Source organism: Euleptes europaea, chromosome 2, assembly GCF_029931775.1.
Source record: "Euleptes europaea isolate rEulEur1 chromosome 2, rEulEur1.hap1, whole genome shotgun sequence".
NCBI classification, from domain to species: Eukaryota; Metazoa; Chordata; class Lepidosauria; order Squamata; family Sphaerodactylidae; genus Euleptes; species Euleptes europaea.
In genome coordinates this window covers 28,490,777-28,517,191 of record NC_079313.1, presented here as the reverse complement: position 1 = coordinate 28,517,191, position 26,415 = coordinate 28,490,777, and the positions used below count along the sequence as shown (strand labels likewise).

Below are 26,415 nucleotides of genomic sequence, written 5' to 3'. Positions count from 1 at the left end.
TGCCAAGTCCCTCTTTGCCACCAGCGGGAGGTTTTTGGAGCGAAGCCTGAGGAGGGCGGGGTTTGGGGAGGGGAGGGACTTCAATGCCATAGAGTCCAATGGCCAAAGTGGCCATTTTCTCCAGGTGAATTGACCTCTATCGGATGGAGATCAGTTGTAATAGCAGGAGATCTCCAGCTAGTACCTGGAGGTTGGCAACCCTATACATGGTTCTGGTACCAAAGCACACAGCCTCACTCTCTACATATAGACCATAAAATAGATTATATTCTAAACTGGCAGAATGATATCAAAGTGGCTGGACATCCCTGCGGTCACCTGCCAGACAGGATAAGATGGATTTCAGCAAAATTCATTCCTATCCTTTTGGTAGAAGAAGCTTTGCTTCTGCTAACTTCAGGCCTATAACAGAGGCATTGGCTGTTTTATCTCTTTATTTACGGTACTTCATTTATGCCCCACCTTTCTCGCCAATGGGGACCCAATGCAGCTTGCATCGTTCTCCTCTCCTCCATTTTATCCTCACAACACCCCTGTGTGGTAGGTTAAGCTGAGAATGATGGACTGGCCCAAAGGCACCCAGCAAACCTCCTTGGAAGAGTGGGGGTTTGAATCTGGGTCTCCCGGATCCTATTCTGAATTTCTGAAATTCTAACCACTACCCCACCCTGGCTCTAAGTTTTATAGAAAGTTTAGTAGTGAAATCTACAGGGTGCGGGTGGGGTGACTTGACTCGGCAATACTTCCCTGGACATAGAACAAGGAAGGTCTGAGATTGACCTAGACACTACATAGTCAGCATCTGGGGTGAAACAAAAATTACCAAATGAGAGCCAAAAACCTGCCTCTAAGAAACGGAGGCCAACTAGCCCAAATACAGATGTACAGAGAATCATATGTCATTTCGATAACTGAATGTTAGACTTCAGCAACTGAATTCTTCACTCTCCACAACTGTGGTGCGTTCCAGTTTTCTTCCTCTCCCTGGAAAAGATTTCATTTAGCGACAAGTCCAGATCACTTACATTAAAACATTCCATTTACAATGTTCTAACTGTTAAAGCATTGTAAGTGGAATGTTTTAATGTAAGTGATCTGGGATAGCAACACATGAAAATCCTTTCCAATGAGAGAAGGAAGGGGGGGGAGAGAAACACCAGAATGCACCAGTTTAATATTACTTTATCAACCCGAAGATCCTTGCGCTCCATAAAACACAATGTACGGCTTGGGGGAAGATGTCTTTTATTCTTCTCCACCTTGAATAATTAACGTCCATATCTCTGCTGGGGCTGGCCGTTACAGTGTATAACACATTAGGCACTGGGTGGGGAACCTTATGTTAGAGTAGCAAAGGGAGTGGTGTGCATTTGAAGCTACATGACATCAGGCTTCCCCTGACCACGTCCAAAAAGGTGCAGCTGCTACAGACTCCACTATCTCCCTCACAGGAAAGGGAGAGGTGTGGGGGGAAAGGGACTGTTCTGAACTGTGCAACGTCCCCCCATCTCCTTTCACCTTGGGACAGGGTACCTGAGAGGTAGGGAACGGTTCTATCCAGGACCAGTGCTTTCTCCAAGAAATGCTTGGAATTGCATTGTAGTATTGCGTTGTAATGTAAATGCATAGCACACACCCCTGCAACACACCTGTGCATAGGGTTGCCAACCTCCAGGTGGTGTAGGGTTGGCAACCTCCAGGTACTAGCTGGAGATCGCCTGCTATTACAACTGATCTCCAGTCGATAGAGATCAGTTCACCTGGAGAAAATGGCCGCTTTGGCAATTGGACTCTATGGCACTGAAGTCCTTACCCTCTCCAAACCTTGCCCTCCTCAGGCTCTAACCCCCCAATCTCCAGGTATTTCCTGGAGCTGGCAACCCTATCTGTGCATATTCCTTGTGTGTGCATCACTGCCCTTCTTTTAAGGCTGACAACTTCGCAAGGCTTGTCAGAAAAGGGGTCCCCAGGTTTGAATCTAAAACAGAGATCCCCCACGTGTTTTCAAAAAGTGGGTGGAGCCCGTTGGAGCTCTTGCCCAGCAGAGCTTCCGATAGGCCTTCATGGATCTGATTGGCTGTGCAGATTAAAATGGCATTGCTTTGGCAGCAGCCACCAGTGTTGGTTGTATTCTCTCTCTCACTCCTCTTTCCTACTGTATTTCTGAAATTACCCCTCTTCTCCCCTACACATGAACTTCCTCTAGGCTGTGTGAGTGGCTCTGTCTCCGGCAGCATTTGTGATCGTGCCCACCACTCTGGGTCAGAATTCCAAAGGCGCCCACAGTCTCAAAAAGATTGGGGACCCCGAACTAGAATTATGTCCTTCCTATGTGAAGCATCGGTGGAACTCTTCGTGAAGAGTGGCAATGGTATCTGCAGGGAGTGTCTTTGGTTGGAGATAGAGAAATGGGTATTCTCTGTCAGGGTCTGGGGCTAGAAGATCTACTCGCTTTACTTTTCACACTGTTACCAGTCTATTTTTGCATCAGCTAACATATCACTGGAAAAGACAATCATGCTAGGAAAAGTTGAAGGCAGCAGGAAAAGAGGAAGACTCAACAAGAGATGGATTGACTCTATAAAGCACTGGTTCCCAACCGGGGGTCCGGGGACCCCCAGGGGTCCGCGAGAACTAAATTAAGGTCCGCGAAACAAAGTTATAAACCCATAATAAATTAATATTTTCAATTAAAAGTTCTCTATTATAAAATATATATTCAAATATTATTCTAAGTTTAATGTTTAACTAACAGTTATGATTAAAGTTTATTTTCAAATTCTCAGAATTTTTTATTTTGAACCTTGGGGTCCCTGCACCGAACAAAAAAGTCCTAGTGGTCCCTGGTCAAAAAAAGGTTGGGAACCACTGCTATAAAGGGAGCCACAGCCCTCAATTTGCAAGACCTGCGCAAGGCTGTTAAAGATAGGAGATTTTGGAGGACATTGATTCATAGGGTCGCCATGAGTCAGAAGTGACTTGATGGCACTTAACACAAACACAACATATTAGAACTTTTGCAGATCTTGAATTTCAGGACTGCACAAAGGTTCTTCTGAAGCTGTGCAGTTTTTTCCTGGTATTGCATATTTTGTGTGCGGTTACACAGGAAGGCTGCCTGAAAGCTTGATTGTTACCTTGTTAAGTGGGGTTGTTGTGACTGGAGCTTGTGTGAGAGAGGTGGGGGCTGTGAGCATTTAAATTTCAAGGCTCCTGCTCGCCAGAGGCTTGAGCCTTTGGCGCGAGCCGAAGGGTGAGAGCACAAGGGCTCTTGCCCTGTGGCTCGCAGCCTGTGGATTGTGACTGGGGATCTGTAGGGTGAGTATAAAATCTTGTTATCTTGGCAGAGTAATTCTCTCCAGTTGGAGTACCGAGCAACTTGAATATCTATGTGAATTAGCAGCAGATAGCTACAGGGCAAGGAACTTCGGCACTCAGTTCCTATTTGGTACAGGAAGAGTGCAAGAGAATAAAGGGCAGGGTTACAACACCAAATAATAATATAATTAATTAATTAATTAATAAAATACCAGTTATGAAGGTAGAAAGCCAGCAGGGGTCGGGGGGCTATCCAGTGTGCTGCATGGAGTGTCACATGTATGATTATCTGCCTGCTGGACAGAAGTCATGGGTGTGTGCTCGGTGCAGGGAGCTCCTGGCTCTCAGGAAGCGAGTTTATTTCCTTGAAGCCAAGGTAGCTCAACTAGATGAGCTGAGGTAGGCAGAGAGAGAGGTGACTAAGGACTCCGGGGATGAAACAGTCACATCCCAGTCCCAAGGTGACGGCAACCTGCCAGTCACGGATGATGGAGCCCTTGGGGAAGGAGGCCATCTCACTGAGGTGAGGGGATGTGGTACCTTAGAAAGGACCTCTTCCTTGGTGGATGAACAGATATCCTCTCGTACCAAGGATATGCCTCCGAGAGGAGGGGGGCTTCTTGTAGTGGGGGATCCAATCCTTAGGAATGTTGATAGCTGGGTTTCTGGCGGGTCCATGGACCACATGGTGACTTGCCTGCCTGGTGCGAAGGTTGCGGACATTACCCATCATATAGGTAGTCTGGTAGAGAGTGCTGGGGAGGAGCCAGTGATTGTGGTGCATGTTGGCACCAACGACATGGGGAAATGTAGTCCAGAGGTCTTGGGATCCAAATGTAGGTTGCTAGGCAGAAGACTAAAAGCCAGGACCTCCAAGGTAGTTTCTCAGAAATGCTACCCGTTCCACGTGCAGGACCAGCTAGGCAGGCACAGTTGATGAGTCTCAATGTGTGGATGAGACAGTGGTGCAGGGAAGAGGGCTTTAGATTTGTAAGGAACTGGGCAACATTTTGGGACAAGCCGGACCTATACAAAAGGGATGGGCTCCACTTGAACCAGGATGGAACCAGACTGCTGGTGCATAATATAAAAAAGGTGGCAGAGCAGCTTTTATACTGAACCTGGGGGGAAAGCCAACAGGAGCTGAGAAGCATCCAGTTTGGACAAACTCAGTGCATACGGACAAAGGGAAAATTGCTTCAGATTGCCCACATATACATAGACATGAAAGGGAATGGGAAAAAAAGATGGATAGCCACTTAAAGATGCCCAAAGGCACATGCCAGGCAAGTCGAAAGAGAGAAACAGTGTGGAGGTGTTTTTATGCTAATGCTAGAAGCCTCCAAGCAAAAATGGGGGAATTAGAGTGCATGGTTTTAAGAGAAAACATAGATGTATTACTAGAGCACGGGGTCATCTGCTGAAGCTGGAGGGTGAGAGATTCAAAACAGATAAAAGGAAGTATTTTTTCACACAACGCATAGTTAAATTGTGGAACTCCCTGCCCCAGGATGTGGTGATGGCTGCCAGCTTGGAGGGCTTTAAGAGGGGAGTGGACATATTCATGGAGGAAAGGGGTATTCATGGCTATTAGTTAGAATGGATACTAGACGAGCTGCACACCTATTCTCTCTAGTATCAGAGGAGCATGCCTATTATATTGGGTGTGGTGGAACACAGGCAGGATGGTGCTGCTGCAGTCATCTTGTTTGTGGCTTCCTAGAGGAACTTGATTGGCCACTGTGTGAACAGACTGCTGGACTTGATGGACCTTGGTCTGATCCAGCAGGGCCTTTCTTATGTTCTTATGTTCTTAAGGCATGACCAGTGCCAGTAGATGGTTTGGGTGCCGATCGAATGCACTCCCCCATTGTGTCTAGCTAAGTCCATATACATCTTTTGAGAGCAGTATGCTGTCACATATATTCAACCAAACAAGCAAGAAGCCACTACCTTAACCCAGGCACTTTCATTATCAAACTCTAGTCACTTAACCCCAGCACCACAGTGGTGGTCCCTTGCATTATCGAAAGATCTCTGCTGCTTTCATTTTGCAGGTCCTTATGCCGCTTTACATGTGGAGTGACGATAACATTTTAAATCCCTGTTTATGAATGGCCCATGCTTGAGAACAGATGAGCTTGATCAATAGTTGAATTTGTAGTTAGATAGAGCTGTTTGCTAGGAACTACCACATTCACTAATGCTAGCAGGTAAGAATCAAGAGATCACTTTTAAGGACGCCAAATTTGGTTGGATAGCCTATAAGATTAGTAAAACTTGGGTAAGACATATATAGTCCAGTCCAATTCCATTTCAAATGTTGGTTTCTAGGCATTTCTTATTAGCCTTAACCATAGTTAGTGCCAGTATGGACATAACACTAAGCCACAATTAAAGCAAACCATAGAAGGAAGGCAGAAATTTGCACAGGAACAGTGGTGAGCCCATGGCATATTCCCAATTCAGAAACATTATGTCTATGCCAGCGGCATTTTGTGATTGCGGTAGGAGGGAAGACAGAACTGGAGTTGCAGTTCTGATGGCAAATGGTACATTCTTATGGCACCCACAGTCACCAAAAGAAACAGAGAGCCTCACACATATAAAGGCATTGACTGAAGGGCCAGTACAATCCAGAGGAAGTTAAGGAATCAAACCATCAAAACTAATAGGCCTATGAACATATCTGGCAAAGTTGATGATATCAATGCAAAGCTGAATGGATGAATCACTCCTGTCCTTCCCCTTAACAAGTCTGCCCTGCCCATGTGACTGATGCAAGATCAGCATTGGTCTTGGACTGTATTAAATAAATTTGATTTGACAGCATGGGGAATGCATGTATAGAGTCCTATGCATAGGAAACGAATAATGTGATGGACTTGCCTCAAAGGTAGGGAGGGAAGATGGCGCATATTAGGCATACACACCTTCATCAAAGCACTTGCCATATAGAAAATGCCAAGAATAAATGTACACAGCCCCTACTGCTCCATTGCACATTTAAGTTACAGTTACTTGGACATCTGCATAGAACTAATGACACTTCAGCACTTGTGAATCATGCATATTCTAAGAAGTCAATGGTCTAAAATGCATGGTCACTTAGACCAGTTCCAGCCCAGTTCCAGCCCCGTTCCACCCAGGATCAAATGAACCCGCATTACCTGGAATGAGCAGGGACTAAACTGTGTGCAAATGGATCCATGTAAATAGAAAATGCGGGTTCCTGCTGAGTAAGCCCTCCCCCCCCCAGCTCCTGGTGATTGGTGCTTTCGAATTGACGAATGGAGGCTTCCCCCCTCCCCGCTTGCAATTTTAAAAGCATTTTAAGAACTAAAAAACAAAAAACTGAGCTACCTGAATGAAGGGGGTGGAAATCCAAGCCTCATTTTAAAAAAGACTTTTTTTTTCTCAGAAAAAGCTTGGAAGTAGCAGCAGGCAGGAAACAGTTGAATCCCTGCCACTTCAAATACTGCTTCGTGATTGGCTGTGTGAGATGCCAATCATCTGTGTTTCCTCCTGTTTCTGTTTCTCCCAGAAGAGGAATGGGAAAAGGCGGGTTCATTTCGCTTCGATACAGGGCTGAAAGAAGAGTTAATAAGGTACCGTCCGTTTGCAAAGATTTGATCCTGGGTGAAACTGGGAGGGAACTGGGCTGGAACTGGGCTAAGTGACCATGCGTTTTAGACCATTAAAAACTACATGTTTTGCTCCTCTTCCAAGCGTCTAGCACAGGGGTGGGGAACCTTTTTTTGCCAAGGGCCATTTTGATATTTATGACATCATTCGCGGGCCATATACAATTATCAACTTAAAAATTAGCCTGCTATATTTGGTCAAACATTTAGCCAAGAGGCACGACCGGAGATGGCTCGAAGTGTCTGCCACGTAGAGCGACTTGCTTTTGAGCTCTGCCGTCCCCAGATGGGCCCAAGAGATTCAGGCAGGGCAGCATCCTTCTGAGCTAGAGATAAGCCAGGACCCATGGAGGGCCAGACCAAATGATTTCGCGGGCCTTATACGGCCCCCAGGCCTGACATTCCCCACCCCTGGTCTAGCATCATCAAGCTGATTACTGTATGATGAACTCCGATCCCATATTTAAAGGGAATTATACATATGGCAACCTAGACTTGTGCCATTAAAGGTTTTTTTCAAGGTTCAAGGCAACCTACATCTAGATAAAAAGTGAGGAACCATTTTGGGTCTGGAATAATACTGTCAATTTGAATTTGCCCACACACATGTGGTCTTTTGTCTATCCATCTTCCTTAACTATTCATTACAGATATAAGGATGTCACAACTCTTCACCCATCACCACTATCTTGATTAAGATAAATATATTTCAGAGGTTAATTAAAACATATTCAAGGCATTTAGTATGAGATTATTTAAATCAAATTTTAAAAAATATAAACACTATGGGTTGGATGAATCATGTGACATCTTCTGTTAAGCCATCCTCTCCAGTGGAGAATGACTTTTTATGATGGAGAAAAGCTTCCTCTGATGAACAAACGCCTTTCTTTGTTGAAGAAAGTCTTTCTCTGTGTGTATTGAAGAAAGACCTGGTGGAAGAGAGTCACAGGCTCCAACCCTATACTTATATTTTTATTGTATTTTATCTCTCTCAGTTATCTCTTTTAATATACCAATAGTCTGACCTTTTTTAAAAAAGAATTTCCATACTTAAAATGCATCAACCACATAAATCCCTCAGAGGAAAAGCAATTGCCTCATCATTTTGTATGTGTAGTACTAAAAAGAAGCGGAGGAAAGAGCTTAATCGTGGATGGAGCCTCCAGGCACAAGATTAATGCCAATACTAATATTACTAATAAACCCACTATGACTAAGAAAACACGTATGGGTGAGATTCCAGATGTTCCCCGCACATGTTAAGTGAACACATCCTGCTACACAGGCTAGTTCTGCAAACCTAAGATAATATATGGGGAAAAAAAACCTTAACCCCTTGGGTCCTCACAGCTATTGGGGAGAGGTAGTCATACTGCCTTTCCTTAAAGCCGTCTATCCAAGGAAATACTTAACTTTGATGCGCCGATGGTGCAATTCCCATTGCTATTTCTGTTCCCAACTATAGTAAGGAAGTTTCTTTGAAATATGACTAATGTAAATTATATTTGGCCAATAACACCGTCCATAAACACTCCATATTTTAAATGCACACATTTTTTACAGACAAAAAGCGAGACACATAAGGATAATGAAATATAATCCAACCCAACCTCATAACAACAGCTAGACCTTCAAAGCGGCCTGAAAGTCAAGCAGCTGGGCCAGGGTGCACCTTTGGTCTTAAGGTGCTACGGGATTCCCACTGCAGAAGCCAGACGTTTCTGGAATCAGGTGCTATAAAACAGGGGGGAACTGTTCTGTAAGGTCTTCACATTTTCTGCCAATTGCTTGCCCCTTAATGCCTACCAACCATGTACCAAGAGAAATCATTCTTTCTTGTTACATTAATCCTAGGGTTGCCAGGTCCCTCTTTGCCACCGGCGGGGGGGGTTTAAGGCGGAGCCTGAGGAGGCCGGAGATCAGTTGTAATAGCAGGAGATCTCCAGCTAGTACCTGGAGGTTGGCAACCCTAATTAACCCTGTCATCTTTTTTATGACAAAACCCTATAACCCTAACAGCAAGTGGTTGTCCCACCCTACTGTTGAGGTGAGGTGGAGTGGTCTGCTTCCCCCCTGCCCTTTTCTCCAAAAGGGCCTTCTGATCAATTCTAGTGCCACAGCTTCTGCGCATCATGCCTGTGCCTTGTTTGTGGATTAACAACTGGGTGCTCCAGGGATGACTCCTCAGAAGGCCATATTTAGCCAAAGGTTCATCATTGCTGACCCCTACTTTATACTTATATGAGGATGAAAAGGAAAGGATACATAGGCCAGTACATCCACTCTGACTCCAAATGGCTTTTCCCAAGGTTTAGCTGGGATTTGCTCCAATTCATTATTATTTTTAATGTGATGCTAGGACCCGATGTGGATTACCTCATTCTGATGCAATTATTAAACACTCCACAGTGAAGTGCACAGCTTTATGGAGCATATGGTAACAATTAAACATTTGCTTTTTTTGCAACAGAAAAGCATGTTAATAAATTTAATTCAGGGTTTAAGGGACTGACTTTTTACTGGCCAAAGAAGGTTTTTTTTTTTCCTTTCCATATTATATTTGCATATTGTAACCGCAGTTACTGTCATAAAACACGCCAGCGGTAAATCTGAAATGTTCGCTGATGGATATACATTCAGTTTTACAACAATGAGACTGTACCCTCTGTTTGCTTCAGTTTGGAGGGAGGAAAAATCTCCCTGAACAGGACAGCCTAAGGAAGGCAAGAGTTTTGTACACTGGGCTGTCATCCAAAATGTCAGCCCTGTGTCACATTCTTGCAGTAACAGTTAGGCACTATTACCCAGGTTGTAACATCGGTCATTTATGCATGGGAGTCTTACCTGAGGTTCATTACTGGCTGGACCCGCGCTTTCCAGTTGGGAGTCTATGCGCCAGCAGTATCCAAGCTCAAATCAAGTCCCGCCCCTTTAAATGCTGCTTTGAAATTGGCTTACTTCTCAGTGCTCACTGTGAGAGAAACCCCCCCAAAAACCCCAATTGCTGCATAAAAAAAAACATTTTAAGAACAAAAAACAAAAAAATGGGGCAATCTGAAAGGAAGAGCGACCGGTCCATCATTACATGATGTGCAGTTTTCTATGGTGGTCCTCGCTGAGCATTATTATAGCTCTATCCAAAGCAAAAAAGGGAAAGAGCATGATCAGTCCGTCAGCCACCCTGGTTTTTGTTTTTGAAAGAAAAAAAACTACAAGACTCTTTCTTCTGCCAGTCAGACTAGGAATAATGACTCAGTCAAATATAGGATTTCCACTGTGATGCTCGTGGCCAAGCAATACTTTCACAGAATTAGATGACAGAGTGTGGTATGAGGATTCTGGACTTCATACACCACACGTAGGAAGGAGTTGACTTTTTTATATATAGGGAGGTCATGTTTTTTCTCTCTCAAGATGTAGAAAACTAACACTTCAGAAAGATTTAACATACCCTAAGGTGAGCACTGTGAATGTAGCTATAGTTGCAGCATGGAACTTTCCCCTCTCCCAGAAACTTGTTCTGCTCCCCAAAATGGGGTCAAAGTATGCATTAGATGCAACTTAGGTACCAGCAGAAATCCCCTAGCACAAGCAGAAAATCTCCTAGCACAAGCAGAAATATGACCTGCACAAACCAGAGGAAGAGGTAGTATCAATTGTGAGAGATTAAGACCACACCCGCAGGAGGAAAGGCAGCCCTAAGCAGAGTCCCACCTTTCTAAACCTATTGAAGTAAACAGGCTTAGAAAGGTGTAACTCGGTTGAAGATTGCACGGTAAATTTTGTAAGCTATTGGCCAAAATGGTAGGACTTGGCAGGTGTTTGCAGGGGCAATCCAAGGCCACTGTGCTGGCAAACAAGCATAGATCCCCAAGGCTATGCCCCAAAGCCTTGTCCTCCTAAACCGGGAAGGTATGAGAGGAGAAAATCAGGACTAAGGATAGCAGAGGAGAGTAGTCCTTTTCTCACACAGTAATCCTGGTGATAGACTCCCTGCCCAGCTCCTCAAGCTGGTTTGGGGAACTGGATGAGGGCAGATTTGAGTAGGGAGCAAAAAAAAAAATTCTTTCTTGAATCATCCCTACCAATCTGGTTTTCAAGGAAGTCTTTTCCAAGTAAGCACACGCCAAAGGTGCAGCCTTAAATAACTAAATCTCAAAGCAATGAAACGGCCAGTTCACATGTATGCAATACACTTAACTAGACAACAACCTCCATGTCGATCGGTCTCCTTTTCCTTGGAATAAAGATTTCGCAAATCATCCACAGGCTCAGCAAATGCATGCCACTTATATATGCGAATGAGCCACCACAGATCAAACACCACAGGCAAATCCTTCAGCTCAATCTCAAAATACACCGAGTCCATGAACACCTACATCTGTGAGCCACCAAGAGCTGCGTAATGAACGACAAACTGAGCCGAGGCTTCTGCACAGAATTTGTGAACCAACTTAAGAAGGGCATCATCTGTTCTACAGTTTACTGTTTCTTTTTTTAAAAAAAAAGTACATGTCAATGCTGTGAAGAAAGCAGCCTCTAAACTGTATTTGGTCTTGATCTCGTCAAACAAGAGAATGACTTCTTTTTTCATTCTTCTCCAAAAACAATTAACGGTGCAAAAAATTTAGCTCATCCAACAAGCTGCAGTATGACTTTGCTCAACTCTCCCCACCCCCCCACCCCCCGCCCAGAGCAAAGTCCTTTTGCAAAAACAATTTTCGACATACCATTGTACAGCTTAAGAGAACTCAGGAAATGTTTCAGTGATATTCGGCTTCCCTAGAGACACTTAAAAACTACAGCTCATGAAAATGGACTAGTGTCCGAAGCATGAAAATTACAATGGGCTTCCTGCTTACATTCAATTCTCCCCCTGCCCACATTCTAATTTAAACAGTATGGCAGCATTCCAGTCTTAAACTTCTCCCCCAAACAAGGCCAGATTAAAGGGATGGGGGGGATGAGTTCCACTATGTTCTAGGGGCTCCACATTGCTTTCACCCATAAATTATGGTTTCTTCTCAGCTAGCTTTCACACAATGAAGGAAGTCCACACAGATATGCCCACCATCTACTCACAGTTCCTATCACTTCATGCCAGTTTTAGGGCTTCTTGATACATGACATGTAGGGATGCCGGCCTCCAGGTGGGACCTGGGGATACCCTGGAATTACAGCCCATCTCCAGACCACAGAGGTCAGATCCCCCGGAGAAAATGGATGCCTTGGATGGGGGACTCTATGGCATTGTACTCATCTGAGGTTTCTGTTCTCCTCAGGCTCCATCCCCAAACCTCCAGGAGTTTCCCAACCTGGATCTAGCAACCTTACCCACTCCCATACCATGCCAGTGGCCTGGGGGACCTGGCAACCCTAATTACATGTGATTGTGTAAAACAATACCCTGCTGGATGAGACCAAAAATGTACCTAGTCCTGTGTTTTGTATTCAGCAACGGCTAGACATCTGGGCATGAAACAGCTTTCCCTGGTTATTTGTTCCTACGCAGTCAGCATTTAGAGGTATGCTGTTTCTATTCGTGGAAGTTCCATTCAATTCTCATGGCACATAGCCACTGATACAGCCAGATTACATTAATTTGTCCTATCTTTCTATAAAAGATACAGGTCACATGGATGCATGTGGCAAAGCAGGACACATGGACAAAAGATTACATGTTACCTCTATAGGGGAGAGCCAGAATGATTTAGTGAAGTGTCAGCCTAGGATCTGAGAAACCTGGGTTTGAATCCTCACACTGCCCTGGAAGCTCACTGGGGTGACCTAGAGTGGACTAGTCATACTCTCTCAGCCTAACCCACCACAGAAGATGGTGAGGTTAAAATGACAGAAGGAAGAACAACGTTATAAACTGCTTTTGGTCCCCACTGGAGAGAAAAGCAGAGTATATTTGTGTACAAATATATATTCAAAGGTATACATGACTGTGCCCTGACCTGGATGTCCCAGGCTAGCCTGATCTCATCAGATCTCAGAAGCTAAGCAGGGTCAGCCCTGGTTAGTATTTGGATGGGAGACCACCAAGGAATACCAGGGTTGCTGTGCAGAGGAAGGCACTGGCCAACCACCTCTGTTAGTCTCTTGCCATGAAAACCCCAAAAAGGGGTCGCCATAAGTCGGCTGAGACTTGACAGCACTTTACACACACACACACATACATGACTGCAGCTGCCCATCAAACAGACGTGCATCCACACACAATGGACTGTGGTAAATGCCTTTAGCCAATCCAGCCACCAGAAATCTTTCCACTTTGTCCTAAATTTTCTCACAAATTGACACTGCACTGTTTCCCTGTTTGGTGTTAATGATGATGGGGAACAGCTTAAACCAATGTTCTCAAAAGCCAACGCTATAACAAAGTCTTTCCTGAACTAATTCGGGTAGCATCCACATCAGCATAATCTGTTATTTCTCCATTCCAGGACATGGAGGGCCAAACAATGCCTTGTGCAACATTCTTTTATCCATTTTACCTGGAAATAAGTTCCACTTATTACAGGGAGCCTTCCTATCCCAAGGCAGTGTGGATAGGATTGACAGCCTTACAGGGATAGCTGTTAAAGGAGCAGACAACCCCTCAGTTAACATCAGTTCTTGTAGGTTATCCGGGCTGTGTGACCGTGGTCTTGGTATTTTCTTTCCTGACGTTTCGCCAAGAAAATACCAAGACTATGGTCACACAACCCAGATAACCTACAAGAACTGATGAACTCTGACCGTGGAAGCCTTCAACAATACTTTCTCAGTTAACAGTTTGCAAACCTTTAAGAACAGCATACAAAGCATGCTGCTGGTTATACAGAGAGATTGAGCAGCAGGTACAGTCTTTTCTGGGTGACACCCCATTTGTGGAACAGCTAGGGTTGCCAACCTCCAGGAGTGGCCTGGAAATGTCCCTGAATTACAACTGATCTCCAGATGATAGAGTAGGGTTGCCAGGTTCCCTCTCTCCACCAGCGGGAGGTTTTTGGGGCAGAGCCTGAGGAGGGCGGGGTTTGTGGAGGGGAGGGACTTCAATTCCATAGAGTCCAATTGCCCAAGTGGCCATTTTCTCCAGGTGAACTGATCGCTATAAGCTGGAGATCAGTTGTAATAGTGGGAGATCTCCAGCTATTACCTGGAGGTTTGGAAATCAGCACAAGAGCGAATGTTATAACAAAGTGCAACAAAGTGTATTTAAATGCTACACGGTTATACAATGAACTATACTATAACAATCGATTGCTAATACTATATCTATCCTAAACTAGTGTGCAAACAAATTTACTTCCATAACAATAAAGTCTATACAATACAGAGTTAATGGTATTCACACAGGTAAGGAAGTTAATAATATCCACACTGGTAAAGTTCAATGCTGATGTAACTATTTGTTCTTCTTATTTTCATTCACAAAGATCTTTCCAAGAGGTATCATAAGGTATCTCTTATGATACCTCTTGGAAGGATCTTTGTGAATAAAAATAAGAAGAACAAATAGTTACATCAGCATTGAACTTTACCAGTGTGGATATTAACTTCCTTACCTGTGTGGATACCATTAACTCTGTATTGTATAGACTTTATTGTTATGGAAGTAAATTTGTTTGCACACTAGTTTAGGATAGATATAGTATTAGCAATCGATTGTTATAGTATAGTTCATTGTATAACTGTGTAGCATTTAAATACACTTTTTTACACTTTGTTATAACATTCGCTCCTGTGCTGATTTCCAAATCCCGGTGATATATGTGCAGTGGTGTCCATTTTCCAGCAATTACCTGGAGGTTGGCAATCCTATGGTAGAGATCAGTTCACCTGGAAGAAATGGCTGCTTTGGAGGGCTGACTCTATTGGCATTATACCCTGCTGAGGTTTTTCCCCTCCTCAAACCTGGCCATTCTCAAGTTTGACTCCCAAATCTCCAGGAATTTCCCAAACTTCAGTTGGCAACCCAGGGAACAGCTTCCCCAAAGAAGTTCAACTGGCACCATCTTTATTGTCTCTTTCGGTGTTTCAGGCCAGAAAATTAAGTTGATGTATTATTTTGTTGTTACCCTTGACCACTGGATGAATTTGATTTTATTGTCTCTATTTTTATTCTTTGATATTTTTTTTCTTATTCTTCGCTTTTTGGGAAAGGCAGAATGGAACTATTTTAAATACATATATAACATAGATTGCTTTCCCAAGTTATTTACTTAAGTTTGAATTTTATTTTTTTCAGAGCTTCCAGGTTTTTAAGGACTAGAGATTTTCTTTCTTACTTACTTATTATGTGGACCTGACTGAAATCCACTAAAAAAAAAAAAACCACAAAAATTGTAAAACTTATTCATGGTAGCTAATCTGTATAGTTATAGTTAGGCTCCTCTATACTCCACCTTTGGGGGGAAATATCCCTATATTGTTTCCATTAAGAAAACTTCAGTTCTTTACTTACAAGGAGTTATGAACATGACGGTGTTTATTCTGCATAAATTTACTCCATGTGCTTATCCCTGAATCAGACATTTGCTTCTTTACACATCAGGAATTTGGAGAAAGGGGGTTGAATCAAAACAGATGGCGCGATATGCCTCAAGAATAGGGCCACGCAATGCTGTGCAATCCTAAACAGCGTTACACCCATCTAACTCCATTGAACTGAGAAGGGTGTGATTCTTTTTAGGATTGCACTGTTGGTGGGCTGCTACAAGAGCCTTTTGCTGGCTGACTGATGGGATTACTTAAAGGGAAAAATAGGTAAAAATAACAGAACCAGAACATATACCCTGAACTTAGGAAAAACAGTTCAGGGCATAGAGTGTCATCCTGGATCCTGCAGCCATTTGTAAATGTCGCCTGCACGCCAGAGTTAGAAGCTTGCTATTTGTTAAAAAAGGAAGTTGCCAAAACACACACACACACACACACATTTTAAGAAATCTTTTTCAGGAGTCTACGTTATACAGCAATAGGTTCTGAGGCCTGTGATACCTCAGACTAACAGAAGCAGCAGTTTGTGGACTAGAGCCCAGTTCTTCAGATGTGATGAGCAGATTCCATCATTCATGGAGGTAGGGTTGCCAGGTCCCTCTTCATATCCGGCGGGAGGTTTTGGGGGCGGAGCCTAAGGAGGGCAGGGTTTGCAGAGGGGAGGGGAGGGACCTCAATGCCATAGAGTCCAATTGCCAAAGCGGCCATTTTCTCCAGGGGAACTGATCCCTATCGGCTGGAGATCAGTTGTAATAGCAGATCTCCAGCTAGTACCTGGAGGTTGGCAACCCTACATGTAGGTGTGTGGAACAAACAAATGAACTGCCCAACCTGAACAAATGAACTGCAGGGTCAAGGACCACAAAATGCAGGAACTATGGGGTGACACATAATTAAGTTAAAATACAAATACATAAAATGACTGCATAAGACGCATCCACTGTATCCAGAGGATCTGGCCCACAAAAACCTATGCTGGAATAAAAATTGGTTAGTCTTCAAAGCGTCACAAGATTCCTTTTTGTTTTTCTGCAGCAGACTAACACGACTACTAGGTCTAGCCAACATGCCTGGAGAAAGATGCCCTGCCCTTCTGGTGGTGGAAAGTGCCGTCAAGTCATAGACGACTTATGGCAACCCCATGGGGTTTTCAAGGCAAGAGACATTCAGAGGTGGTTTACCATTGCCTGCCTCTGCGTGACCCTGGTATTCTTTGGTGGTTTCCCATCCAAATACTTACCAGGGCCGACCCTGCTTCAGGCACAAGTACCATATTCTTTCACTTCAAGCTCTGGTTTCCAAGCTACTCCCTGGAATGCAGCCAATCCCATTTTAAAGAGACACACTAACCAGGAGGCACTTGTAAGGAGACAGACAGTGTAAAGCCACATCCAGTAATGCAATGTCAACACTTAAGCTGTTAATAAAAGAATCAAGTGATTAATACCATGTTGCATTATTGCATGAAGAATTCAATGTTTACATTTAGAGAATGCAAGCCTGTCAGCAGGGTCAGAGTAGGGTGGCCAACTGCACATTGGGAAATTCCTGAAGATTTGGGGGTGGAGCCTAGGGTTGCCAACCTCCAGGTACTTAGCAATCCAACACTGGCTACAAGTACAAAATAGGAGAGTAGGAAATCAAAAGTCTGCACTTGTGTAAAGCTCAATAAAGCACATACAAAGCACTTTGCAAGCAGTTATATTGTGAGGTGGAGCCTCACCAAAACAATATCCCAAGGATATAAATACAAAGCAGGAACTTGTTATAATGCGATAAATTTACATCAGGTAAGTGTATATATACAACAAAATCAGGTGCACAAAAATTGACAATCCAGAATGGTAATGTCCAAATGAAGCACGGAACAGATTTCAAATGCAATGGGCTTCCGGTAAAATCCCCATTTCAGAGCTTTCGTCAAGCTTCAAGGAGTACCACGTGCAAATATCACCAAAGTTTGGAGAGACATCTATTCTGCCATTCTGTTTAAGAGGCTAGCCTGTTTAAGAGGCTAGGTCTCCTGAAACTCAGTTCCTCAGAGAGCAGATCATGGCTGCTAGGGGGTTATCTCAGGTGTTGGGGCAGTGTCTGTTTGGGGTTACCAACCTCAAGGTGGGGCCTGGAGTTCTCCTGGAATTAAAACTGATCTCCATGTCCACAGAGTGGGCATGGTTAGGCTTGGGCGGAGGCCCCCATGCCACTGCCACAACTATTTAAGAGGTACTCATAATCCTAGAAAAAAATTGAACTCTTAATAAAAATTTCAAATGAGGATTTATGTGTCTTCTTCAAACACCCCCCCACAAAAAAAGAATAAGCAGAGGGTTATTAACTGATGCCAAATGGCTGATTTACATTTTACTCTTTTCAGATGTACCCTCAAATGTTCAAAAATGTAAAGTATGACCAACATGTTCATGGCAGTAGGCATCTGGAATCCTGTTGGAGAGTAGGGTAGTAGGTGAATGAGTGGACAAATGGGCACTGCCCCAACCCCTGAGGCATTTCCTCCTTCTGCTCTTCCCCGTCACAACTTAAAATCATAGCCTCCTAAGATAACTATTCATTTTAATGCTGCCTTGCATGCATTTGAGAGCCAACAGTAGATCCCTGCCAACCATATTTCCAACCCAAGTTTGCCATTGCAAAATGTGTAAAATGTCATTTAATTAAAACAACTCTGACAATATTATTCCCCTACTAAAGAGGAGAGTCAGCAATAGAGGTGTTTCTCCCACCCCCTCCCAGTGACAAAATCCAGATTTGGGTCACACAACTGAAACAGAGAGTTTATCAAATAACTAAACCAACAGAGTGCAAATGTCTAATCTGGTAAAACAAGAGAGTCCATAATCAACTGGATTAAACAACAATCAATCTAAACAGGAAATTCCAGCCCCTGCCACCAGCTGTCAATTAGCCTTACCCCCGGAATGTAAACTCATGGATAAAACACATCCTCTTCTACAAGGCAAGTCTGCGAAGGAGTCAGACCAAATTAAAAGAAGAAAGCACACAGCCTCAAGTCTACAAGGAGACTCATAACAAATATTACCAGAGATCGGAACATGCTGAGAAGGCTCAAGTAACACCAAAGCCCCCTTTCAGCCACTGCAGCCTTTTACCATTTAGGCTTTAATAAACATGTGTTCCCAATATTTTCTCTCATGAATACGTCTTATTCAAAACCAAAACACTGCAAGCTTGCCAATCCCATATGCTTGATGGGTAAGTGCATACCAGGTGACCTTCCAACTACCCCCTTCCCCCACTGGCTACATGTCCCCCCACCCAGATATTCCTCAAATCACTTTTCTAAGCAACACAAATTTCTTCCTATTTTTCATAGTCCCTGCCAGCTTCAGGTTGGGAAATACCTGGAGATTTTGGGGGCGGAGCCTGAGGAGGACTAGGTTTGGGGAGAGAAGGGATTCAATGCCATAGAGGCCAATTGCCAAAGCAGCCTTTTTCTCCAGGTGAACTGATCTTGTAATAAAATCAGTTGTAATAAGAGGAGATCAGTTGTAATAACAGGAGACCTCCAGCTACTACCTGGAGGTTGGCAACCCTACCTGTAAAGGACTCTGGTAACAGACCACATAGCATCCTAGAAGAGGGACTTGCTGGCCCGTTTGCTGATGCATGTAGGCATCACCAGTGCAGCTGGCCGAAGGGTGGAATTGTAGAATCGAAACCAATAGTTGCCAGGAGAACACAAAGAGCCCTGTGGACTTCATGACCATACGGTGCCTCAGACTTTAGGCGCTTTCTCAGACTAACAACTTATTGCTTCTGTCAAGACCAGGCTGGGTTTGGTTTGGCTATGCCAATGTCTTCCTTTAACCCAAGGCTGTGAACTTTACCTCCCTCGTACAAAACCCCCTTTTTCTTCTTTTCATAGCTGCTCCAGTGAGGAAGGAAGCGACAGAGTACAGAGAGGGTGCCTTTTCAGCAAGGAGCATCATGCCATGAGGCATTCAACTTCTGCAGTTGACAAGGAGTCAGGTAGAGGTATTTCACATCACCTAAGCCTCTTAAAGGGACATGCTGGTATGATAGAGCTAGCTTCATTGCCATGATCATTCCATTATCTTCTCTGTTCATGTTTTTTGAGTTGACACATCAGTTCAAAAACCCAACAAACCAGTTTCACAAGAAATTGGGCATGCACAGAGAGGTGCAAAGACAGAGGGCAAAGTTCCCTGAGGACCCAGAAGGATAAGGATTCCCCATGATACTAATTCATATTGCCTAAGAGTGGTGAACCTTTGACCAGCAGGGCAGTCAATGGCATGCAGTCAAATAGGCCTATTTGCCTATTGAGTGAATTGGTATCCCTGGTTATTGGACTAGTATTAAATGCTATAGACTAAAGTTTGTAATGCATTTATCATGCCAGTATTCCATTATTCCATGTACTTAAATATCCTATGTTATCTACTGAAAGTTGTGGGGGGAGGGCAAGAAGAAGGCTCCTGCTGAACTCCCAATTACCTCTGTGTGTCCCTGGGCTGTCAACAAAGGCTCTCGTCATGCAAAGCTACAGCACTGTGGCAGTTCATAGCACAGCTTGGCCACCCAAGGTCCTCTTCACCTCCCACTGGAAACACCACCAAGCAAGCCCCTACCTGTGAACATTAAAACTACCAGCATCAAAAGAAATGCAAGGGAGGGCCGGAGTTGAAAGAAACAGATGGGATGGGCCAGCTTCCTTCCATCACTTGCCACTAAAGATTGACAGCCGCATAAGAGGAAGGGGGGGATTGACTCTTGCTGTTATTGCTTATCATCCATTAAGGGGAGGGTGGAAGAAACAGCTGCTCCAACCCAACCTCTCCTCCCCAACCATATCACCCCTTGTCACTTCTTCATAGGCACTGAGCACACACAGTTTCCCATCCACAGAGATGTACACATGTGCTGCAAGGTGAGTTTGGTTTTATTTTTTGTTGAAGAGAGTGAGCAAATTCCAGGATACTGCCCATTACTTGTGATTCCATGATAACTTTTCAGTTGATGGTACACTCAACATTTGCATGTAGGATACTGGAACCACAATAGTAGCATTCAATACACATCTACAGATTCTTCCTAGTACGCTTTTCTCCCTTGTAAATGATGATACTTTCAGAATATCATCATTTCAGGTACACTTCTGCTCCATTCATGGAGAAAGGCCAGTGTCCTCTCTCAGCAAATGTAATACTCTTCAAAGTCATTTTCCATTTGAGTATCTGATCTCAGAAGACAGGCATCTTAAGTCTGGAGATAGCAGTAAAGCATCTATTGTTTGGGAGAATTTCCACTCTGAGCTGGTGAGGCAGCAGGTTGTCCATTACTGGCATGCCTCTGACTACACTACGGCTGGCTCGTAATAGTATCTTACACTACCTTGCAGAGTGGGCTCCTCCACTTCAGTGAGCTCTGTATTAATTCTTCCTCCCACTGAAGTAAATGGGAAGTAATTTATGGGAGGTCAAAAACCAAAATAGAGCAAAAGGCAACAGCAGCCTTTGATCTCTAATCTTTTGTTGTAATGCAAAGTCTCCCTGTGCCAGCACTCTTTTGATGTGACCCATCTTGCAAAAGATTTCTTTGTCAAAAAATACCCATGTAGCACCTGCCCCTCCTACATCTAACAGTGCAATCCTACACAGAATGGGGCTCTAAACCTATTGACTTCAATGGACTTACAAGGGGGTAACTTAATGAGTATTCCTAAAAGCCATTGTTGCACTGTGAGGATTTTCTATATAAAAGCCCATCAGTATTTTGCAGGGTAATAAACAAAAAAGAAGTTCTTGATCTGAGGTACTTATAAACTGTTGATATCAGGGGAGATTAAAAATGGGGTGCAAGGGAAAGGAAAAGGCTAGGAGAATGAAGATGGTGATCAGCCTGAGGTCACCCAGTAGCCTTGAGAACCAGCATTAAAGTATTGGACTAGGATCCAGGATACCCAGGGTCTAATCCCAGCTCTGCCATGGAAACTTGCTTGACCAGTGATTCTTCAGTCTAACCTAACAAGCAAGACTGAAGCTGTGGGGATAATATAAATGAATGGAGAGTTGTATTGCAAGCCACTTGGGGTCCCCATTAGGGAGAAAAACAGGGCATGAATATCTTATTAATAAAATAATTATAATTCATGGTTGAGCAGGAATCTTAATCTGAGGCTCCCCGGCCAAAATCCATCACTGTTCACTGTACCATGCTGTCTTTCAAAATAAATGGAAAGAAGAGGTGGCTTGTTTAGTCAAGGTCAGGGCCTGGGTGGGTTTCCAGCTCCAGGTTGGGAAATAACTGGAGATTTTGGGGGCGGAGCCTGAGGAGGGCGGGGTTTGGAGATGGGAGGGACTTCAATGCTATAGAGTCCCATTGCCAAAGCGGCCATTTTCTCCAGGTGAACTGATCTCTATTGGCTGGAGATCAGCTGTAATAGCGGGAGATCTCCAGCTACCACCTGGAGGTTGGCAACCCCATATCTGGGTGGATCATGAGCCCTCTGGGTCAAGAAGAAGGACTTGTGGGTGGGGACATGCAATACTAGCAAGTCAATGTTGCAGCTCAGTGTTAAACTGTATGTTCAGTTAATATGTACAGGAAAAGAAAAATGGTCAAGAGAGAGGACAAAATGGCATTCATCCACAAGCAATCCCCCTAATCAAGCCATTTTTTCTAATTTTTTAACGCTGCTCTTCTTTCAAAGAGCTCAAGGTAGCATGGCTCTCCCCTTCTCCATGTTATCCTCACAACAACCCTGTGAGGTCGGCTAGGCTAAAAAAGAGTGACTAGCCCGAGGTCTCCCACTGAATTTCATGGCAGAGTGAGGTTCTGGGTCTGCAGACATGCACAGTCCCAGTCCCAGATAGTTCACTCGGATAGGTTCTGGGCCATGAGATTCATGGTCAAGCAATGAAGTTTCTGACATACAAGCATAAGGTTGATAAATGGTTGGTAATAAAGTCTAACCACTGGGAAAGTCATTGACACAGAACAGATATTCAGCAACAATGCAATCCTAAGCAGAGTTACACCCTTTGGATCGCACCATTGATCATGTTGTAGGGCCAGGGTCATTCTCAGATGTGCAATTAGCAATTCTCTGCATCCAAAACATGTTCTGGCTAATTGGCAGAGTTAGGTTAAGTCATGCTTGTGTTTGTTTCTGAAGCTCTTCGGGTTCTGGCGCGTTACCATCCTAAAAGAAAATATTCATTTTGACTTTTCCTTCTAACAATGAGTGATAACAACTTTTCTTTATTAAAGTGGAAGTTACCTCAGTGCCTTAAAAAGGCACTATACTGAAGTTTTGGTAATATGCAAATTTATTTAAATATGGTTACTGAGAAGACTGAGTAACTGAAATGTCTCCAGCCGACTACCTTAATAAACATAGGAAAATACACTTTTCATTAAAGTAGCCAGTTCTTTTGAGTGACACAATGCTTACCATACAGTCATGGCTGGAAACAACTGGATTCATCAGTCCCCCGACACAACTGAATTCCAGATGTTTGCATTGCACTGTCTCAGGTGAAACGAGCTGCAGGAATGTCCAATTTTTAAACAGGCTTTAAGTGTTTAAATTGAACAGATCTCTGTACTTAGAATGCCACATGCCCCAGCCTAGGGCATCAAGAGTTCTGTATCCTTTCGGGGGTCATTCAGAGGATTTTGACAATGGAAGAGGAGAAAGTCCTAAGAAAGGGGATAGAAAACAGATGCTAGGGGGTGGGAGAGGAAACAGGAAGAATATGTATATAAACAGAAGAGGGAAAGAGGAATGCAGGAAGGAAAATGAGGAGAAGAAACAAAGCTGAAGCCCTCAGCAATAAAATCTGCATTGTATCCCAAGACAGGCAATGCAACAAAACAGCAAGCCCGTACGGAAGAAGGTCAAGAGGTCACAATTTTGGAGGATGTGTGCATAGTTACTCGGCAGGGTCCAGTGTTATTACCTTTGCTGAAAAGGGAATGCAAGCAGCTTTCAGTGGGGGACAAAAGCATTAGATTTAGAATAAAAATGAGTAACCTTTGTTGCAATGCCCTGTCGTGTCATTCTTTTCATGGGGATGAGCATCATACCCAGGCATAGCTTGCAGTGAATCTCTCAGTGTGTAGGACGGCTTAAAGAAGCTTGCGATTCGCAATTTATTCCGGGAGGAAACTCTATGTAAATGGAGCAGCGGACACTTCACAGAAGATTTTGTGTTCCAAACCTTTAGAACAATTGTTCCACAAACTCTGTGCTGAGGCACGCTAATGCACTGAGAACAATGCATTAATTAACTAATTAATTAATTAAAGCTGCCTACAAATTTCTGGGCACGCCCTCCTCCCATCAGCCTCTTAGGAGAGCAAATAATTCCATTGGGTACAGAGATGGACTACCTAGAGCGGGCTGCTGTCTCTGGCCAAGCCTTATTTTTCACTTTGGGGCTGTGAGACTTATTTATGCTCCGTTTTAATTCAGAAAAAGAAATCGGTATTCTTACCCGATTTCCCTCTCAACTTATCATTAGAGGCTCCAAAACATCTCCAGCAGTCCTGAATCCTGTGTATGGTGTGCATGAAACATACAGCAATGCAGCCAGCGAAATGGGGTTTGAAAGCATTTGCTTACCTGGATCGTGGAACGGGACCAAGGCAAAGTTGAAAAGCGGTCTCTTGGGTCTCTTCAAAGAGGTCTCCAGAATTTTGGAGGCTCCCTCGATTACCTGCACTAAGTCGTCGTACATCGAGCCCGTCACGTCAAACACAAAGGCCAAGGTGGATGCTCCTTCGGGGATTTCGTCAGCAGCCGGTTGGGGCTCCGGCTGTAGAGCAGCATCTTGTGCGCGGCAAGGAGAGCAAAGGAGAGCGATAGAGAAGGATGTATAGAATCCCACTGCCCACAGAGGGACCTTTCTGTGAGAATTCATTTTTCTTCTTCTCCTCTGGTACCTAAGTTACGCCCTCAGTTCCTCACACTAAGCATCACAAAGGATCCACTCTGGTAGCCCAAAAAAAAATAGCATCTGTTCTTTTCCAAAGCAACAGAAATAGTCCTTTTTACACACACACACACACATACACACAAATCTCTCTTCACTGGCTCTCAAGGGATGAAAAGAAGTAAGGAAATGGGGCAGCTTTTTGCCTGTAAGTCGCAAGCTGCTCGTTCTTCTTCCCTTCCCCAGTCTACTTGTCTGAGAGAGTTTGGCAGCCTCTCACCCAGGGAAGGGGGGGAGAGAGAGTCCCATTCATGTCCCCTGCACAGCTGCTGCTGCTGCCGCCGCCGCCTCTGGATTCCTTGGCAAGCGACGGCACAGGAGGCTCTCAAAAGTTCGGCTGCTCTTGGGAGTCTTTGGCTAGAGACTGGGGCTTCTCACCACTGCCGCTGCTGCTGAGAGAACAAGGAGTGGATGCTCGGAGCAGCTCGCTCGCTCATTGGTTGGCCTGGCTTCCCCACCTTTGTCTCCGAGGCCCCCTTTTAGGGTGACTTGCTAAAAAAGGTATTTGAGGTCACTTGAGTGCCACAAAAAAATCACTCAAGGCAAAATGCTTTCAGATGCAGTAATGAAAACAGGCACAGTGGTGATTTGTTACGCCGGGAAATATGGGGGGGGGGAGGATTTTTCTGACTCCTTTTCTTGAGACTGTCTAAATATTCTTAAAACAATGGGTCTTCCTTTAGTAAGAAGGGGGTCTGGCCCCATCCGCCTCCAGTAATTTGAGCTCCAGGCTTAGATGGTTTAGAGGGAGAGCAGACCCCAAGGGGCATATAAATTCCTCTGCTGCCATACCATGATATTCCAGGGCAGGTCATTTCCGTTGCAGTCAGAGGGTATAAGTTGCCCTTGATCACAATTGGTCAGTCAGTGTTCAGGCAGAACTGATGGGCAATAGGTATTCAACACCTTTGCTGCATTTTGCAACTACTGAATACATGTTTGCATGGACAGGCAAAGTGTCAGTGTGGGATGTGAAACCCTGCTTTTCTGCAAATGTCCTCACCTCCTTGGAGAAAGAAGCACTTCGGAAGACCCCAGAATATCACACCCTCAGTCCTAAATATTGACTGTTCCCCAATTTCTGGACCTGAAGATAACCACACACAAGCAACACTAAACGCCCTTTTTAATTATTTTATTTGCTGAATTTCTATACGTTTAACATCCAAACATTCAAAGCCTTTTACAAAACTATTCAAAACAGTGACAACAATCATAGTTAAAACAATAAGTATAACCCATTTCAAACAACTATTTCTTCCATTAGAAAGCAAATTAAAAGGTAAAGGGTCCCCTGTGCAAGCCCCAGGTCATTCCTGGCCCATGGGGTGACATCACATCCCGACGTTTACTAGGCAGACTTTGTTTACAGGGTGGTTTGCTAGTGACTTTCCCAGGCATCCTCCCTTTACCCCCAGTAAGGTGGGTCCTCATTTTACCGACTTCGGAAAGACGGAAGGCTGAGTCAACCTTGAGCCGGCTACCTGAAACCAACTTCTGTCGGGATCAAATTCAGGTCGTGAGCAGAGCTTGGACTGCAATCCTGCAGCTTACCACTCTGCGCCATGGGGCTCCTTAGAAAGCAAAGTAGACAACTCAAATTGCATCACCAAAAGCCCGAATGATGAAGAAATTCTTTGCCTCCTAAAGGAAATCAGCAAAAGAGCAAAATGAGGCTCTGAGTAAGAAGGAACTCCACACTGTTGGAGTGACCGCTGAAAAGACCCTGCCAATCTGGTGTCTTCTTTAAATTGTAACCGAAGCAAGGGCCACTGGCAGATCTTAAAGAGAGAGAAAGTTTCCATCAGACATTGGAGTACTCAGGGCTTTCAGGCTCAAAACTGGATAGGTACCAATGACAGCATACATGGCATATTCTCATGCTTATCCACATCTATTAAAAGACAAATTGTAGCATTTTCGACCACTTAGAGTCTTCAGACAGTCTTCAAGGTCAGTTCCAT

The 26,415-nt window shown here is 44.1% G+C and overlaps 1 protein-coding gene across 1 annotated transcript in view; it reads right to left on the bottom strand.

The window, feature by feature from the left end:
* The window catches only part of HMCN1 (hemicentin 1), a 291,307-nt gene extending 266,928 nt beyond the window's left edge, over positions 1 to 24,379 (bottom strand). The window contains exon 1 of the mRNA XM_056867441.1: positions 24,082 to 24,379. Coding sequence (XP_056723419.1) covers positions 24,082 to 24,379 — 298 coding nt within the window. The remainder of the gene's footprint in view (positions 1 to 24,081) is intronic.
* Between the last annotated feature and the right edge of the window lie 2,036 nt (positions 24,380 to 26,415).